The sequence below is a fragment of the Numida meleagris genome, chromosome 4 (assembly GCF_002078875.1).
Source record: "Numida meleagris isolate 19003 breed g44 Domestic line chromosome 4, NumMel1.0, whole genome shotgun sequence".
In the NCBI taxonomy this organism is placed as follows: Eukaryota; Metazoa; Chordata; class Aves; order Galliformes; family Numididae; genus Numida; species Numida meleagris.
The window spans coordinates 12,563,702-12,583,634 of NC_034412.1; the positions used below are offsets into that span (position 1 = coordinate 12,563,702).

At 34.8% G+C, this 19,933-nt stretch overlaps 1 protein-coding gene across 1 annotated transcript in view; it reads left to right on the forward strand.

Annotated features, from left to right (window-relative positions):
- Positions 1–19,933, forward strand: part of RASA2 (RAS p21 protein activator 2) — a 46,089-nt gene extending 26,156 nt beyond the window's left edge. The window contains exons 8-24 of the mRNA XM_021395027.1: positions 653–729; positions 2,138–2,236; positions 4,212–4,368; positions 5,320–5,468; positions 6,333–6,447; positions 6,869–6,943; positions 8,357–8,480; positions 9,736–9,842; positions 11,064–11,150; positions 11,232–11,309; positions 11,726–11,799; positions 12,754–12,860; positions 13,636–13,718; positions 14,591–14,799; positions 15,299–15,402; positions 16,417–16,606; positions 17,539–19,933. Coding sequence (XP_021250702.1) covers positions 653–729; positions 2,138–2,236; positions 4,212–4,368; positions 5,320–5,468; positions 6,333–6,447; positions 6,869–6,943; positions 8,357–8,480; positions 9,736–9,842; positions 11,064–11,150; positions 11,232–11,309; positions 11,726–11,799; positions 12,754–12,860; positions 13,636–13,718; positions 14,591–14,799; positions 15,299–15,402; positions 16,417–16,606; positions 17,539–17,569 — 1,866 coding nt within the window. The 3' untranslated portion in view covers positions 17,570–19,933. The remainder of the gene's footprint in view (positions 1–652; positions 730–2,137; positions 2,237–4,211; positions 4,369–5,319; positions 5,469–6,332; positions 6,448–6,868; positions 6,944–8,356; positions 8,481–9,735; positions 9,843–11,063; positions 11,151–11,231; positions 11,310–11,725; positions 11,800–12,753; positions 12,861–13,635; positions 13,719–14,590; positions 14,800–15,298; positions 15,403–16,416; positions 16,607–17,538) is intronic.

Genomic DNA, 19,933 nt, shown 5'->3' on the forward strand with positions numbered 1-19,933 from the left:
GCCTCAAGTGTAGTATAACTTACTGTGTTTATATAGATTCTAATCCTGCCATATGCCTTCACTAAGAAATTGTTCCCTGCTTATGTATAGAGTGACATGTATTGCATGTGTTTTACTTGACTTGCTTAAGATGCTGAGCATCATTTCTTTAGAAGTAAGATACTTGGTTAAAACTATGATCAAAAAGCACGCCAATAGCATTATGACTTACAATTTAGTGGAGTTAAAATGAGAATGCCATCCATCAGTCCAGAAATGAGAAGACAATAAAAATAAGAGGATGGTAACTAGGGCAAGAAAAGCGGATTTGTTTCCTTAAATGTTTTAACTTAGTGCAGTACTTTCTTCTGGCTTGTGATGAAGCCAATGAGATTCTTGCCGGTTTTATGTCGTACTTCCTTCTTGTTTTTTTCTAGTAGATCAATGCTGTAATTCTCCTAGATCTCAGCTAGCTCACATCAGACTGCACCACAAACTTTTCTTGTTCCTTTATTTCCCTTTCTGTTCAAAAGCAACTTGTTTGGTGAACTGAACTTTTTTTTTTAAAGCGAGTAGTAAATATTTACTACTGTTAGACTCAAGCTTTGCTGTTTTTTTTTACTTCTATCATAGAATAGTGAAAAGTACGTTAATGGGAGGATTTTACTTGCAGGTAACAAGGTCCAGCAGTTACACCAAGAAGTCCCAGTTTCAAGTGGAAGAAGAAGATATTGAGAAACTGGAAGTCAGGTATGTTCAGTAGTTATTACTACAATAAAATAATGTAATTTGAGATAATAAAAACTATTTTACTGTAGTGTAGCTGTAGAGAATTACTGGTCAGATTTGCACTTAAAAATGCTTTTAACACACTACAAAATTTAAGTAATTTTCTGTGTTGATTACTGAATATTAGGGAGTTTGGATTTTCATTTGGGGCTTTGCCTGTGTTTTTTGATTTTGTTTTTTTTCTTACGTAGTTATAGTGTATCTAGTGGCCTCAACTTCTTTACCCACAGACACAGGAAAGAGGTATAAAGAGGATCTCCTGTTGATACGTACTGGTTTGGGCAGAATACTGGTTACAGAACTTGTACTGGACAATAACAGCATACCTGATGTTCGCTTATGGTTTCAAGTGCAGTTAGCTGTCTTTAAAAAAAATAAAATAAAATAGAGAAAAGCCTCTTAAGTACTTCTTAAGGTTTCACATTGCTTCTTAGAGAAATATTTGTTTCACTTTTTCCTTGCAAATGTAAAGAATAGTTTGAAGTATACTCTTTTTTTTCTGCTTCTTTATCCTTAGAGCAAGTCAATCTGTACTTTCTCCCTGTCGTTAGAGCAGTTGAAAGCCCCTGGGCTCAACTTCTTTTCTTGATCTTACTCATGCATGTACATGCACTAGATTTACTGAATGATAAAGTCTTCAAGGCTAGTGTAAGTTTCCTAAGACATCAGAAGAATTTAGTGGTTAGTTTTAACCATTGTAGAACTAAGGTTGTGCATTATTAGCTTCGTGAATATCTTAATTCATATTGTGTGTATAATTATAGATGCAAATATATTTAGAAAAAGACATGCCCCAACAAATCTAGTATTAATTGTTTTGTTCTTCTTAACATCTGCTGTCTGTCAGAAATGTCAGCGAGGTAAGACGTAATAGAAAAAAAAAAACAAAAAACAAAAAAGAAACCAACCCAATGTGCATGTCTGGAGTCTGTGATTCCTTTTTAAGATTGTAAACATACATGCTGCTCTTTGGAAAAACATGCGCATGTGTTGGTGTGGCATTGCAGTGCGCCCAGTTGTAGCAATTGGATAGGGATATGTAAATCTATCAGTTAAAATGTTCACTTGAATTATTTGAGAAGAAACAGTTTTGGGGGTGGGGACTGCTCAGAATACATACATGTTGCCTATAGCACTATTTTTTTTTTCCTGATGTGAGGTTTGCAAGTCTAACTTTCACTGTTTGTTTATTGTTTATGGATTTATAAGCCACTTGTTTGATTCCTCTTGCTTTAAATAGAATTGAGTGACATTTCTAACATTTCCTGCCTGTGTGCATGCGGATTAGTGCTGTAAGGCAGTTGCTGTTAACTGAAGATTTGTATTTCTCTGGAGAGAAAAAACAAATAAGTCCTGTCATTATTTTCAGGGTGGACCTATGGAACAATGGAAATTTGGTACAAGATGTCTTCCTAGGAGAAATCAAAGTTCCTGTGAAGGTGTTAAGAAATGATTCTTTTCAAGCATGGTGAGAAATAGAATCTCAAAATCATAGAGTGGCTTGGGTTGGAAGGGACCTCAAGGATCATCAAGCTCCAACCCCCCTGCCACAGGCAGGGCTGCCAACCTCCATATCTAATACTAGACCAGGCTTCCCAGGGCCCCATGCAACCTGGCCTTGAGCACCTCCAGGGATGGGGCGTCCACAACTTCTCTGGGGCAGCCCGTTCCAGCACCTCGTAATGGCTCAGAAGTTAATTTCATTCTATGATGCCTATCTCCCCTTGCAAAGGATGTTTTATTCTAATTTTTCCTTTGGGTACGTTATCCTGCTTGAATTGTAGTAGTCTAGTTCATCTGAATAAGCTTAGAATTTTGTACATGGAAGGTACAAAGTATAAAATCTTTCTGGAGCATTTTCTTTCTGAATATATTAACCTTACCAGAGAGTTAATGTACCTCTTCCATTTTGCCGATCTATCTACTCTCGCTAAATACTTAATGTATTTGAGTGGAAAATGCAGAGAAGAAAAGGAAGACTGAGCATAGCTGTCTGTCAGCTTTCTGAATTGTAGTGATCTGTAGATAATTTTCAGATCAACCAGGAAACATGGAACTTCTCAGAACTGCATCACTTGTAATTAAATTTGTTAGCCTTCTGGAATGGCTGATGAAAAGTCAGACAGCATCCAGATCTTAGATATGTCATAGTTGAACTCTGAGTTTTAATCTTAGCATTTGAGTATGTTCCTAAATGTAATAAATGTTTGTGTCAGTATTTTCAATTTTTTACTTGGTTTACTGCAGATTTGGTCTTTTTTGTCCAGCACTCTGAGCTGATCAAAAGCCGTATCACAATATTAACATAATGACATGGCTCGTTTGAAAACATACCAAGTGAAAGGTTACGTTAGCATGGACTTACTACTACATAGTGTGTTCATATATCTTTTTGAATTGGACATGGCTCATGCGCACTTGACTCAAAGTATAGAGGGCCTTCTGTCTGCTAATACACTTTGTATGTGTACTTTGCATGTGAAGATCCTCCTAATCCAGTTATAACCTGCTTATAAACACCATTCTGTGATTTAAAATAGTTTCTTTTTTGTTTTCTATTACTGGTTTACATGAAATGTATTGATATGCAATGGGACTACAGGATATAAAGCAGTAAGCATTGGAAAAGTAAGCCTGAACCATGCTGTCAAGTAGAGGCACGCATTGTAAATCAGTTGTGCGTTGTATTAACATGCCTTCATGGCAGTGCATCTAATCATTAGGAAGAAAGAAAGTTCAGTTTCCTGATTGTATAAGTACAAATATAAGTGATTGTAAAATACTAATTGAAGATATAACGCCAGTTGGTCAGCCCAAATGTTGAAATTATACGATGATGCCATAAGCTGTTAAATTTTTTTGTAGGACTGCATTTCCTGTTGGAATGAAATTTAACTACAGCAGCAGTCAATGGAAAATAGATTTAAATGTATCTAGAGTAGGAAAACAGTGCATAAAGAGCATTGAAACACAACCCAAACCTTTTACACCTTTAATCTCTTTTCTCAGCAATGGAGACTATTATGTATTTTGACTGGTTTCAGTCTAGACATTTTAAATTCTTGATACTTCTGAACAGCTTGATAGCTGTTCAATCTCCAAGGTCTAAGACTCTAAATATAGATGTAAAATAAGATGGTCCAGCATCACTTCTAACTATTCCTGTTATCCTAGTTGAGGTACAGGAAATATACCCTATTCTGTTGTTTGGGAAGATATGAGAAAAGTAGCGTATGTTCTATTATGTGCTCAAAATACATCAAATACTGCTCTTTCTTTTTCTTTTGTCTCAGGTTTTCTTACTGTGAGTTTTATTGCCAATTGTCAGACTGGGTTCTTGTATTACTGAAATAGTAGTGTGAGAGATTTTGCTTTATTCTAAAAATGTTGAGATTTAAATTTCATCAGTTTGACAAACTTTAGAATTACCCTATTTTTTTCAGGTACTTACTTCAACCAAGAGAAAATGGTAACAAATCTTCTAAAACTGATGATTTGGGGTCGCTTAGATTAAATATTTGTTATACCGAAGACTGTGTACTTCCGTCTGAATACTATGCGTCTCTAAGAAACTTGCTGCTAAAATCATCAGATGTTCAGGTACTTCGTTTGAAAATTACTTTTCAAATCAAGACTTGAAATGGATTATGCAGTCCTGTATGAAACCACCTGTGGAAATACGCAAAGCTGGAGAGTTTCTTTATTCCTTTGCAATACTTTTGTCAGAACTCACTAAGCATCTTGTAGGACATTTTGTTGTGTTCCAAAGTACCAACATTAATTTTCTATTTTAAGAGAACCAGCAAAGACAGTGAAGTAACCAGTGCTGTGTGACTAGAAGTGATGAAGTAGTTCTTACTTATTGGTTGTTCTTTTCAACATCGTCTTCTCCCACTGGCTGTTATCGGCCCCTGCATTTAGAGGTTTTCCATGGACATGGATTCATTATTGGCACATAAGGGGTGGATAATCACCCTTGCTAAAAATGGTCTGCTTTAGAACTGATGTCTAATTCCACCTCTTCTGAATTACTTCCATCTCGCCCAATATGTTAATAAGCATAACTGGATTTTTCACTCGGACAAGGTGACAAAGAGTCTAGTGCAGTAGATAGCATAGAATTATGAGCCAGAAATTAAATTACATTTAGTAGGCTTTATATTCCTTGGTCTTGATATATCATTTTTTTCATTTCAGTATTGGTGAAGTATTAGGAGAGGAAAAGGAAGGTAAAGATGTATGGTGTTGTAGTCGTGCAGCTGCTTACTGCCTGTTTCTTGACTTTGTGACAAAGCCATATTCTTATCTTTGTGGGAGAGTAGGAAAGGTGAACTTCATTCTTAAATGTTAAGTACAGAGCAGCTAATATCAATTTTGAATTAAATATTTCAGGAGAATGGAAACTTGTAATTACCATAGCGGATGTTGAAACTTTCTGTTTAGAAGCTGCATCTGTAATCTAGCTCGATTTGACTCAGTCTGTACTTTGCCATGTCTAAGCAGAGCACTTAACTGCTTCACTCACTATTTTTTTATTCTGCTTTTCCATAGCCAATTTCAGCATCTGCTGCCTATATATTATGTGAAGTTTGTCGAGACAAGTACGATGCTGTTCTGCCTCTTGTACGCTTGCTACTACACCACCATAAGCTAGTTCCATTTGTTGCTGCAGTGGCAGAACTAGATCTGAAGGACACTCAGTATGTATTCCACGTTAAGTTATTTCATTCCTTATAAAGTTATTTCTACAGGACTGCATGATACAACATTGATAAATAAGCACGTCGGATCTAATTATCACATGTAAAACCTTTAATGCTTGCTCTGTGATTAGAAGATAAATGAATTAGACCTGAGCAGTGGCTTCTGAGGTACTGAGTTATGTCCTGTGTAGACACAAAGGGCATTTTATCACCACAGCATGGTTCCTTTCAAAGCTGACTTATGCAAGGTTTAATTTAAGATAAAACAGTTCAACTGTGTTGAAAGAGGTGACTCGTGGAAAATAAATTTTTACACTGCATTTTGGTACACATGTTCCTTTGTTATATTTTTAACTGTAACAAATGGAGATTATACTAAATTCATTAGATTAGAAAGGTTTATTGTGCACAACTGGCTTTTCAATAGCTGTAATGCACAGCTGTAATGCAATCTTAAATGAAGTGTGTTTTGATTGAATTTGTCAGTTCTGCTTTAAATTTCCTAACCAGCAGCACCAGAAGAATAATAGTATATCAGTCAGGTATAAGTCTTCATTATTTTGGGAATTTTCTCCAGTTGTTCTTTTCTCATTCAGCACTGAATTATAACTTCCTTTGACTAAAATTTCCCAGGCTTTTCCTAGCCCTTCTTGTTTGTTCCTGGTTTTGCTAGTAGCTATAATACTGTTATTTATTCCCTTTCTGTTCATTGGGTGCCATTATGAGCTCGATACCTAGGTTCTGAAATGCCTGACTGAAATATATGATAAAATGTTTTTAAGCACTTAGTAGCAGGATAAAATATTGCACAGATCGTTGTACCTGAGTTCATTTTTTTCCAAATTCATTGTTTTCTTACAGAGAAGCAAACACAATCTTCAGAGGGAACTCATTAGCAACTCGCTGTGTAGATGAAATGATGAAAATAGTGGGAAAACACTACCTAAAGGTCACTTTGAAACCAGTTATTGATGAGGTAGGTTATTGTACTGAACCCATTTGCAAGACTGTCTGCTGGAGTATCTGGTCTCTTTGATAGACATTCCTATAGTTTGCAGAGTGACTGTAATCACTCAGGTGAAGGAACTCCAGAGGAAAATTTAATTGAGCAATAATGGGTTATGTTTAGTAGGACTTGTTTTTTTTTAGTTCTGTTGTACGTGCTTGACAGTAGTCAATGGTAGTTGATCCAGCCTCTAACACTTTGCAGAATTGCCCATGTGATGCTTTGTACAATTGATCCATACAAAAACGCAGACACAAAAATTGTTGCATAATATGTTCAGAACCATTTGAAATTCTACCCCTAATTCTAGGACAGAATCTAGTTTTAAAAAGGTGTATTTCCATGCATTCTGTCTGAAAAACAGAAGTCTTAACAGTGTTGTTTGTTTCAGATATGTGAGTCCCCTAAACCCTGTGAAATAGATCCCATCAAATTAAGAGAAGGTGATAATGTAGAAACTAATATGGTGAGTTTCTTAATCTGTTTTTTCTAATTTAAGGTATCTCAAAATCCAATTTAAAAAAAAATCTTAAAAAGTAGCTCTGTGTATCTGGAACTGAGTAACTTGATCTACTTTAGGTAGCAGTGTATTTCTCTGATTCTGATGTAAATGAAGGTAAAATTGTTTTCTTATCCGTGATTAAAGCAATTTCCAAATGGATCAGTGAGGAAAAGTTAGAGGATTACATGCTTCTTCAGCAATTTATTGGGTGCTTTGATTCCTAATGTTTCATACGTTCAGTTGCTGACATATGTATTAGAACAGTACTAATTAGCTTTCATTGATATTTTGCTTGATGCTTGCCTGTTACTAGAGGATAATATTAAAAGCAAGAGCAGAATCATAGAATTGCTCAGGTTGGAAAACACCTTGAAGATCATCAAGTCCAACTGCAACCTAACCATACTACCCTAACTACTACCCTACCCACCACTAAATCATGCCCCTGAGCACCACATCCAAACAGTTTTTAAACACATTCAGGGAAGGTGACTCAACCCAGGCTCCCTGATATCCAACCTAAACCTCCCCTGGTGCAACTTGAGGCCATTTACCCTTGTCCTGTCACCTGTCACCACTGAGAAGAGACCACCCCGCTCTCACTGCAATCACCTTTCAGGAATTTGAAGAGAGCAATGAGGTTTCCCCTCAGCCTCCTCTTCCCCAGACTAAACAGCCCCAGTTCCTTTAGTCGCTCCTCATAGGGCATATATTCTCCAAGCCCTCCACCAGCCTTGTTGCCCTTCTCTGGACCTGCTCCAGCACCTCCATGTCCTTTCTGTACTGAGGCACCCCAAACTGAACATAGTACTCGAGGTGAGGTCTCACCAATGCCGAGTACAGGAGCAAGATGACTTCCCTAGTCCTGCTCACCACACCATTCCTGATACAAGCCGGGATGCCACTGGCCTTCTTGGCCACCTGGGCACACTGCTGGCTCATATTCAGCCGACTGCCCATCAGCACACCAAGGTCCCTTTCCATCATGCAGCTTTCCAGCCACTCCTCCCCAAGCCTGTAGGGTTGGCTAGGGTTGTTGTGTCCAAAGTAGCTGCCACAAACTAATCTAACATTCACTAGGGATGCGTGGGAGTTACTCTGCTACGCTGTTTTATGTTGTCAAATCATGAGAATGTCTTGAGATCTGTAGTTTTATATTGCTAGATGCTGCTTATGTGTTTTGATGTATCATTAAAAAATCTGTTAACTCTAGTAATCCCATATTAATATGGGATTAAGCTTTTTAAATTTGCACAGTACTAAAATGGAATGATTGAATAGTGAAATGATGTTTGGAAAGAAGAATTGTAGAGTTCTGTTTGTGTTCAGGGAAAAGCCATAGTTGATGGAAAAATAACATTTTCTCCATAATTACAGGAAAATCTACGCTATTATGTAGACAAAGTATTCCGTGAAATTGTGCGGTCAAGTATAAGTTGCCCTACCCTAATGTGTGATGTTTTTTATTCTTTGAGGCATCTGGCTGCTAAAAGATTTCCAAGTAAGTGTTCTTTTTAAAAAAGTAATAATAAATTTGGAAATGATATTCAGAGTGAAATGCTTATTTTCTGCAGTTATCTTATGGGCATTGTTAAAATTTTTGCCTTTTCCCAAGACTTCTGAATTTCTTATCTTACCAGTCAGGTGTTTAGTTTTTGGGTCAGATTGTATGCTGTAGTAAGCTTTGTGGTCAGCCAGCAAGAACTGTGTTCTCTGATACCGTGCATATTCTCTGATACACTGCAATATGGTAGCAAAAAAAGAAGCTACCAACAAAAGCATGAAATACTTGTGCTTTTTTTTCTAGTAATGCAGGAAGTGATTTAATTGCAAGATACTTACAATTTTGAAGAGCTGATCTTCTTATGGGTCCAGTTAAAGCTTTATTACTTTACAGGTCAAGGTTTTGTGGAAGATAGATGAAATATGTATTTATAATTATGTGACATGTATTAAAAAACTTTCTTTCACAATGATTTTAATATAAGAATAACGTGTTGAGTCTGAAATAGTCAGATACTTCAGTAAATTTAAACCTAAAATGTCATATAATAGGCTATAAATTAAGAATATATTTTTATGATCTGTGTACTTCCTCTGATTCATATTTCTCTGGAACTGGGGTTGTAAATTCCTCTGGCTAGGACAATCCTTTCAAAACAAATGACTTCCCAGAGAGATCAGATTGAAGTAGTCATTAGATTAAGAATGCGTTCCCACTATATTACTCACTAAATAGAACCAAAACATTCAAGTGTTTGGAGCCTCAAAATTATATACTACCATTGTGCAACTCAGGATTGGAGTTGGAGAGGTTCATGTGTGTTGACTACGTTTGTTTTTCGGTGTTAATGTATATGAAATTATTAGTCTTAATTTTAAATAATGTCACAGGCCTTGTGGTTAAAGCTAGCTGCTACAGTATTTTCTCTTTTGGTTAAACGTGCACGCAACCTTATCTAATCAACACAGTGTATTTATAAGTGCTTGAGATGATCTCATTGTTCCTAACTGTCGTGCTGATGAGCCAGTTCTATGATAACAGAACTTGTAAGGGAAATAAATCCTCCATTATAAGTAGAATGTTTTTTCCCATGATCACATTTCTCATTTCATGCGCTTCATTGATTTTTCTGTTCTACTTTAAGATATAAATGTCTTTTCTGACGTTATCATCTTGATGAGTTTTATGTTGACTGTCTCATTATTTCCTACTGAGCTTAGTGCATGTTACATTTCATGGTTTTTCTCTGCAGATGACCCTCATGTACAGTATTCTGCAGTGAGCAGCTTTGTGTTCCTTCGTTTCTTTGCTGTAGCCGTAGTCTCACCTCATACTTTTCATTTACGACCTCACCATCCAGTAAGTTTTGTGAAACTTTGTTCTGTTTTATTCATAACCGTCAAATCTGTTTATCTGGCAAGGCAAAAGTTACTTTCACTGAGCCTGTTACTGGGGCAGTAAAATCACTGTGTGTCTGTGGGTTGATGTTTTCAGTTTTATGCCTCACTAGAGGAACTAAGATGTTTGCAGTTCTATAAACATCAAATTTCTCAGTCTTCATAAGGCATTCTCAGGTGACGTGGAAGTGCTGCTTCATTGGAACAGCAAGATGACTGAGGGTTTTTTAAGGCATATAGCCAAACTGCATTAGTTCCTGCCATCATGGAAGTTAACAGATCTCATTTTTACTTGCAAAATAATATTTTCATTTGTTGCCTTAAACAGAGGTATTGAAGTGTCTGTAATCAATCTGTATGCTTATTCAGGGCTCCAGTAGTTGCACTGAGTTGTCAAGCTTGAAATATTCAGATTGCCAAGTAGGTGCACATTTAAAAAAAAAAAAAAGCAAACAGAAAAAATCAAGGATGGCGATATAGAAATAAGAGAAATACCATTTTATTTGCACATACAAAATATGTATGAAGCCTTTTATTTCAGAGATTATCTTTATTAGGTTATATCAATTTATATCAATCTGCTTATTGTCAAATGAATGAATTTGATGTTATTCAGTTTGTTAGAGTAAAAAAGCTTATGGGAATTTATTACTTGTATTACACAACTTAAAGGCAACAGCAAGGCCCCTCACTATGGCTGCTTTTATTATCTTGAAAATTCAAGTAGAGAGGCTGTAAGTGAGGCAAAAGCCTTACAATGTTTTAAGTTCATGTTGTATTATGAGTATTTATACTGTCTGTGCAGCACTAACTTATTGTGTTTGGTTTTGAATAGCTTAGAAACATTTTTAACAGTTGGAGGATTTGAGGGATTTGAGATGTTCCATATGGGAAAATATTTTTGCGTGCACTAGTATTAAATTCTAGTGGTAACTTTAAACAGTGTGCAGTAGCTTGAAAAATGCATGTACTCTGTCAAAAATCACATTTCAAAACAGTCATTTATTATTAGAGGACAACATAGCACATGCATTCCTTTTCTTTGGGAGAAGAAAAGTAATGAAGGCATCAGATGTACTATGTTGTATAATGTAATAGTTGGTGTTGCATATTCATTTTTAAATCAATTTTATCTGGAGTTGTTTGAAAGAATATGTAACTTAATTTTGTTTCTTTATTTTAGGATGCACAGACTTCTAGAACATTAACGCTCATATCAAAAGCCATCCAGACTTTGGGGAGTTGGGGAAGTTTGACCAAAAGCAAACTTGTAAGGCTACTACATTTCCTTCTCATTTAATAGACTACATTCTGTGAAAGCTTATTCATGTCCAAATACCTTTTCTTTTAGTCAAGTTTCAAGGAGACATTTATGTGCGAGTTTTTTAAAACATTTCAAGAAGAGAAATTCACTGAATCTGTCAAAAAGGTACCTTTCAACTATATATATTTCCTTATAGTTGATGTGTTTAATCAGTCTTATTAAAGGGCTTGTTATTGTTCAATTTTTTTAATTGCATTTCAGATATTTAAAAAAAAAAAAGCATGGCAGTAGAATACACATAACAGTTGTACATCATAAGCTAATTTAATTTGGGGGGAAACATAAAAAATAAATTCAAACAAGTCCTATTAGATCTGCTGTTCTGCAAGTAATTATAGAAATTTGGTGTATTTTATGGGCATCTCTCCTTATATTGCTCTGAGTCCCTCCAATGTATCTTCAGCTAATCTGTTAAAGTAATTGGTTTGTACTGAGTGAAGCTGTATTTATGTATTTTCAAAGTAGCTTTTGGTTGTTCTGTGTAGCTGCATAGTATCAATTTCCTGTGTGTTTTCTTTAAGTTCCTAGATGATGTTTCCTCTACTGAAAGTAAAGAACCAAGTGGTCTGAGTGAGCCAGTACATCTAAAAGAAGGGTAAAGAAAAACTAAATCTATGTTGTGTGGAAAAAGAATTGACTTGATAGTTTTCATTCATGCCAACATACTAATACTCACTAAAATGTTTTATCTACTGTAGTAATTACAACATTTATTTGTCACAATTCTTTGTTAGTTTACAGCTGTTGATGGAAACCAATTCTGCAGTCTTTTCAGTCAACTTGTAAACGCTTGTGGGGGAAAAATTAGAAGCAACTTTAAAATCTTCGTCTGTCTGCATTTTTGTTAGTTTGGTTTGTGCTTTGTTGATGGTTTATTCAGAACTGTGAAAAATTGTTTTAAAATACTATAACACATAATTACTTTGCGTGATGTTTAAGCTCAGCCAGCTAGATGTTCTTCCTTTATAGTAGGGGAAAAATTACCCTGTAATTGGAATACTTAAAAGCATTTTATAATTTACTGTTATAAATGTGAAAATCATTACTTCTCAGAAGTGAACAAGCTGTCGTTTTCTGGTGTTGATCAAGAATAGCTGAAAAAATCATCAATTTATGAGCAAAAAGAACTTGTGTTCACCTGAGAAGCAGATAAATACTAAGTAAAGATTTTTGTGTGGAGAAAAAAAAGCATCTGCATTTTAAACAAACAATAAAAATATGCTTATTAAAATGGTAAATAAAAATGATCACGTAGTTGACTGCATCTTACTCCCTTCTTGAAAAATTAGAGTTTGGGATCTGAGTAAGTGAGTATCCATGCCCCATATTCAGTGGTGTTTTTTACACTCCTAACCTGTAAATGGAACCCTTTACACGATCAACATACTGGGAGGTAATCTTGAGGACCCATTTTGAGCAAATAGATGTTTAATTACAATGTAATAGACTGTGTTACTGCATGATGAGTAATGATGTGCTCTCAAATAAATGGTTTTGAAAGCTCTCTGGAAGATTAATGTTGCATTTTCATTTGATTCTGTTGTTACAGAGAAATGTACAAAAGAGCTCAGGGAAGGACTCGCATTGGTAAAAAGAATTTCAAGAAGCGGTGGTTCTGTCTGACAAGTAGAGAATTCACCTACCACAAACAGCAAGGTTAATTATGCTTCTTTTACAGTTAGAAAATATTGAGAAAATAAAACTATCTGTTTGTATCTGATCTTGACTTCTTAAAATTCATACTTTTTCCTAAAGGACTTGATGATCTATTTCAGTTACCTTTGCTCTGTTTACCGTGTGCTCCTCAACTGAGTTGTAGAATCATGTTCGTCTTGTAGAAAGCCTCTACAGCACAGATCACGGAACTGAATTGTACACAGTTTAGATTTGAAGACCAAAATAAGTGGACAGTTCCAGTATCTTGAACCTTCAAAGGCCTATACTATGGTAGTGAGATTCTTAGCTTCTTAGGAGAGCTTGAGACCATCTGGGCAGGAAGTACTGTCAGCTCTCAATCCTTAGTTACAGCCACCCGTGATCCTGGGAATTTCCAGTTTAGTGCAGCAGTATTTATTCCTGTTCTTGCAGTAAGGAATTTATTAAACATGAATGCTGGTAACTGATAAAATGTGAGGTTAGGCATGATTTTTGTTGATTTTTTTTGTTTTGTCAGTTCCCCACCTTAGGGTTGCATATAAACTTAAGCAGATGCATCAGTGATAAATGGCAGGTATATTTTCTAATCCTTTTTGTGTCTTGCTGGGACTAAGTGAGTCTTTAAGTTCTTGCATCTTTAGAGAATAATCAATAATTCACATACTTTTTCTCAAAAGTAAAAAAAAACCATTTTGAGAACTTAATAGAATCAGTGCGCTGAGTTTACAAAATATTTTTCGTTTCACTCTTGTTATTTACTTACAAAATTTTACAGACAAGGAACCAATTTTCACTATTCCAATCAAAAACATTCTTGCAGTGGAGAAGCTTGATGAGAGCTCCTTCAACAAGAAAAATGTGAGTCAGAAGATAATTTATCTGTAATTCTTGATGTGTTCTTAAAATAACAGGTTCTAATTAGCATTATAAACTCCTAAACATTCCAGCAAAATATCTTTGTATTATAGGGGGGGGAAAAAGACTGTATTCAGCCTTTTGACTCTTCTGAATACAGAACTTAGCCTGGGGATTCAGATTTCTGTGCCAACTTTTCTGAATGATTTTATGACTTGCCCCCCTTTCTGAGTACCTAGAATGCAGGTTAAAACTACTGTGACCTTATAACAAAGCACTTATGTGTAAGGTAGTAGTAGTATGTACTGCATTATGTTCTGATGTAATAAAATGTAATATTACATAACTTGTATTTATTCCTTTTGATGAGAAATTCTACAATAATAATCTGAGACAGTTGTTCCTACAGCTTTATTCAGGACCTGTAGCACATTCTGTCCTTACATCATTCCAAAATTCTGAGGCAGTGATGAAGTACAGCTGTTACTTAGGGTGAGCATGACTAAAGGAGAGACCTCTGGGAATCTCCTGTTATTCTTAGGATATAAAGTACGAAATCTGAGGTCACATCTAAGGAGACTTGAATGAAGAGGACATTGTTGTCTTACTATTTAAGACTGTTTTGGATGAAGAAGTGGAACACAGCTGGTTTTGTGTTGGGTTCTTTGTTGTTTTTTTTTTTTAGGATTCATATATATAAAATGAGAGAGGTAGAATTCCTTTTCCCTCTCCCTTATCTCCCTTATCTCACTTATAGTCTTAATTTGGCTTTGAATTGTATGAGATTTGAAACTTATTTTGGATGTATTCAAAATAGATCAATAATTGGATTTTATTTACAGAGCAGAATTAGATTTATTGCATTCCTTCTGCAGATGTTTCAAGTACTGCATGGAGAAAAGCCACTCTATATCCAAGCGAATAACTGTGTAGAAGCTAGTGAGTGGATAGAAGCTCTCTGCCGAGTAACAAGGTGCAACCAGAAGAGACTTAGTTTTTACCACCCTTCGGCTTTTTTGAATGGGAACTGGCTTTGCTGCAAGGCTACAGTAGAGAACACAGTGGGCTGTGCGCGTTGCACTGCGTAAGTTGCTTCTCAAATGAAAATGTGTATATTTAGTAAGACCAATCACATATGACTCACCGTACAACTTGAGAATCTGTAGGCAGGGCTTTCTGTCTGCTTTAGCAAGTTACTAAGAACATGCCTTTTAGTAGCACCTGAAGTACTAGATTTACTAAAATCTATTTCATCCAGCAACCTGTGTAATGTTAAAGGCAGCCAGTTCAGCACGTAGACCAGAAGTACTGAATGATTTATTTTTCTATGCAGAATAATGTATTTTATAGCTAATTAAACTTCTGTTGACAGTTGGGTTGCCTCATGTGCTTGTACCACATTGGTCACCCTTAGAAGTTATGGTAGTGAATAGTTTTGGTACTGTGTAGTGTAGAGATCAGGGAGAAGCTGTCAGAGTGATAGGCATATTAAAAAGCCGATTGAAATTGAATCAGTTTTTATTTGCTTTCAAACCTTTAGAGAATTATTTGGATTACTCATTATCTGTTTTTTCACCTTTTAGAGATGTTCCTGCTGATACTCAAATTGAGATTGATGGAGACAGAGAGACAGAAAGAATTTACTCGCTTTTCACCGTCAACATGTCTAAACTTCAGAAGCTGGAAGGTACTCAAGTAGTAATTCAGGAGAATTATACTAATATTTTTCAACTCTAGTTCTTTAGGTCTCTAACATCTACTTGATGTCTTAAGTTTACTTGAAAATAACAGACTGGAGACAGAATATATGTAGGTAATGCCTCCTATTTATTGCCATGAAAACTACATAAGATATAAAGAGCATGATAACAATATTTAATTGAGCAAATTCTCAGCTACAAAACACTATTTTTCATCTTAGCCACTGCTGAAATGTACCACCCACCATCTCACTGTACGGACATCCACTGTTTGATCCCCATAAATGTTCAGCAAGCGCCGCTGAATGTCCGTGGATGCAGTTTTTTCTGCCTGGAGGAGAATTCAGTGACACACCTTTGCTTCATACTCGCCTCCATGTCAGATGCCATTTTGTCAGGCTGCCCCTCTGCTGCCATCTGTCACATGGCAACAAAATGTAATGGAATACTGGTGGGAAAGTTCAACTTCTACTGCCATTTCACTGTCTGCCTCTGATGTCATGGGCCAACATAATAAAGTAGGAGGCATTATTTTCAGAGCAGTTCTCATATTTTGTGAGTCTTTAGTACTGTAGTAACAGAGATTGTTCAGTCATTTCTTAGCAATAGGCATCAGATGTGCACATCATTCTAACTGAATTTGCATATTAAAAATTCTTAAGTAATCTAAACAAAGATAGCAAGTATAGTTGTTTGCTCTTCTGTCTCTGTTCTTGTTTTCCTGGCTATGAAATGAATTATATGCCACATAACTGAGTTACTAGAAAGCAATGACTTTTCTGTTAGGAGGGAGCTGGGTAATCAAGATGCAGAACCAGTGGAGAACAAGCAACAGAACCACAAATACATACAGTTGATACTGTTTTCTGTCTCAATCTGTTACATGCATAAGCTAGAGTAACACTACTTTTCAGAATTTCAGAATCCTCATTTGCATGGTAGAGTCAAATCTGTTTATTCCTAACCAAAATCTAATTGGGATTTTGTGATCATTTTTGTAGAGGCTTGTGGAAGCATAGCTGTCTATCAGGGTCCACGGAAAGAACCAGACGACTATTCTAATTTCACAATTGAAGATTCTGTGGCAACTTTTCATACGCTTAAACAGATAATAGATACAGTAGAAAAGCTGAAAGAATCACACGAAAAATACCAAAAGAAGAAATCATCCAGTGCTAAATATGGTAGTGAGTAAGTATTTTAAAGAATTTATATTAATAAAAATACTAAAATTAATAATAATAAAAAAAAGTTCAAGTAGCAATAACTAAACCGAAGTTAGTTTTATACAACCCAAAGACAAGGAGGAAAATAAGGGATGTCATTTCCTTTATTTGTAATAGTGCAGCTCTTTACCAGTTGCTAGATGGTATTTGTGCGAGAAGAATATCTTCTTTCATCTGTGTTAGTGCTGAGATTCCCATAAGCAATGAGTCTGTCACTTTCTTGCAGTTTAAAGTTTGTGTGCACTTCACATGTTAACCTGAACTGTCTGCCAACCTTCTAGTGTTCCTTAAAATGTTAAATCATCTTAGCAAATTTCAGTTAAGGAATTAAATTGTCTGACTACCTACTAGTGTTTTTTTAACATTAACTGACGCTTGATAAAAAGAATTAAGAGTTAAATTATCGGGTTCTACGCAACTAAAAATTATACTGAAAACATGTATTTCATGTATACTTTGTGTTTTAAAATCTCTTGTCATACTCACTGATAAATATGGTTTTTTAATTGAATTTCAAAAAAAATCTGTTAAATTTCATTATTGCTCCAGAGGTGATTTTTCGATTCTCCTTGATCTGAGCTTTTGTCCACAGAACTACACTGGTCAAATTTTGTGTTTTCTTCGTTGCGTCAGTAATGTTTAAATTAGCAGAAGTAAGAATGTACAGCAGTCTCATTCCCCTAGTTTAATATTGGGCTCAGGTTGTTCAGAAGAATTGACAATTGATTTACAATGCACAATCCACATACAAGTACATAAGACTTTCTGCAAATCACAAAATTCCAGAAATTATGCGAAAAATAGTTTTTCTTAATGAGTAAAAACTATATGAAAGAATTAAAAAGCAAATGTTAACCATTAAAAATATTTACGTGTAATGTTTTCTTTTTTTTCCAGAGAAAATCCAATTATTGGAAAAGTTTCTTAACCAAAACCAACAATGGCACACTTGGATAAAAAAGAAACTGGAAACATTCCCATGTTTTGTTCTTTTGTTTCATTTTGTAATTCATTATGTGCATTTTCACAAAGTATTTAAAAATGAACATAGATGCTAGTTGTGTTGACAATCTATTTAATATTTAATAGAAAGCTAGCTACTTGGAAATCTGGTCTTTAAAGTTTATTCTCATTTTGCTGAAGAACTTGAAGTTCCAGGTTCTGAAAGTAACAAATGTGAATAAATCTAAGAGTTGTTTGCTGTTTTATTGGAAATAATTTTCTAAACAAATAAGCTTTTTAATGGAAGAAAATCAACATGACGTTTGTTGGTTGTATTGCATCTCTTAATGCATGTACTGCAAACTTGTATGAGTTTACCATGAGCGCCTGCCCTGCTGATAATGATCTTTAAATAGAAATCCCAAGATACTCTGTCATGGAAAAGATCTCAAGTTTCACACTCATTTGACGTTTCTTTTTTTTTTCTTATATTAGGTGTTGTCAGGACTTGGTTTAACTACAGCTGAAGTCTTACAAAATCATGCAGTATGTTGCAAATAATCTGGACAGCAGACACCAGTGTTTAGGTTTGTTGTTGTTTTTTAAGTACTAAAGAAGAAATCAGGGAACTTTCATTTTGCCTCTTGTTTACATTTGGAGTGAGTAGAATATGGGATGACATGAGACCACTATCAATTATCCTCTAGGGTACTATTTTAAGGTACATATTTTCAGATTAAGAAAAATAAATGCAGGGTAGCAATGTTTTCATAAATAAGTTTGCCTACAAATTAAAAAAAAAAAAAACTCAAATGTGACCTGATTATGGTTAAGTACCAATCAATTTACATCATCCCATGTATGATTTTATTTTTTGATTAAAAAAAAAAGCTAGGTTCAGCTCATCATTTGACTACAAATCTAGTAAATAATCTCTATTATAATCACTCAAAGCACTTTAGATATCTGGACTATCCCAGATTATTTTTAGATACTTTGTAGTATCTGCTTGTTACGATCAGTTCAATGATCAACATTGTTTTTCTTTAAACAATGCTTCAGTGAATATTTTTATATCTTTAGTTATATGAATTCTTATTTGCCAATTAACACAATTTTTAAACTGTTATTCTTGACTCTAGGAAGATTAATTTTTGCTCATTTCATCTGAGAAGTTGGGTTTCTGCTGAAAGAATTTATATGTATATAAGCAGGAAGAAGCAAAGATGGCAACTTTGCTTCGTCAGTATTAAATACAAAAATAGTATTCCAAGGAGTACCATTAATAATAACTATGTGTGGTACTTTTTATTTTTGGAGCATTTGCTGTGGGATCTTCTGTTTATTTGTTGGTGTGTTTTGTTTTACAATAATGATTTTGGCCAAATTAATTAGAAATGTGACTTACAAATAGAGTAGAAATCCACAGTGCTTGAAAACTGAAAGCTGTTTGAATTACTATATGTTTGTAATACTGTTGTAGGGAGGCCTTCTGTAATAGAAGCATGTTGGCAAGACAAGACTGAAATTTTTTTTTTTTGAATGAATGTAACTATTGTTAGAATAACTATTTGTTTTAAAACCATACAAACCATTATACAATGTCTGGGAATCAGTACTAGTATCTGCAATGCCACAATCATTCAGTCACCTCCACTGTTTTTGCCTTTTCTTAAACAATTTTGATGTATTTTAAGGGAATTTCATTTGCCAACGGTTGAAATTGAAGTAGTGGGAATCATATTAATGCCAAGAAATGTGTTTTGCCAAGGTAAATAGGGTCTATATAATTGCCATTTTAAAAGTTGCCATTAAACAAAAATTAAGTGCTTTTGTCTGTCAAAAGTTAGTTTGTGCTGTACATTGATTAACACTGTGGCAAAGTGTCTCTTCCTTGGGACCATTTTTTAAAGTTTTCAGAACCCAAATTACGGAATAATACTTGGAACTTTAAAAAAAAAATGTTTAATAATAAAGGAAATGCACTTTTTTCTTTGATGGTACTGGAATATTTAGGAAAAAGAACAAAGGCCATTGAATATTTCTGACCAGTAGGATTTAATTTCTCATTTTTATAATGTTTCAAAACACAGTAGATGTTCTAGAATTTAATTAGGTACAAGTAGGATGATTAATAATAAAAGTTGCCTTCATTTTGATTAGTCTAGAAACATGATGTTATTCAGTAATTAGTTCTGTTTGGACTGTAAATTATCATTAGTTTTAAATTGTATTATGCTGATGTATTGTTGAATGTATTTTTATTTAAATTTTATTTTCTTATCAAGACATTAAAATGTTTTGTAACATTGCTTGAGAATAACTCATAAATAAATTACAACAAACTTGA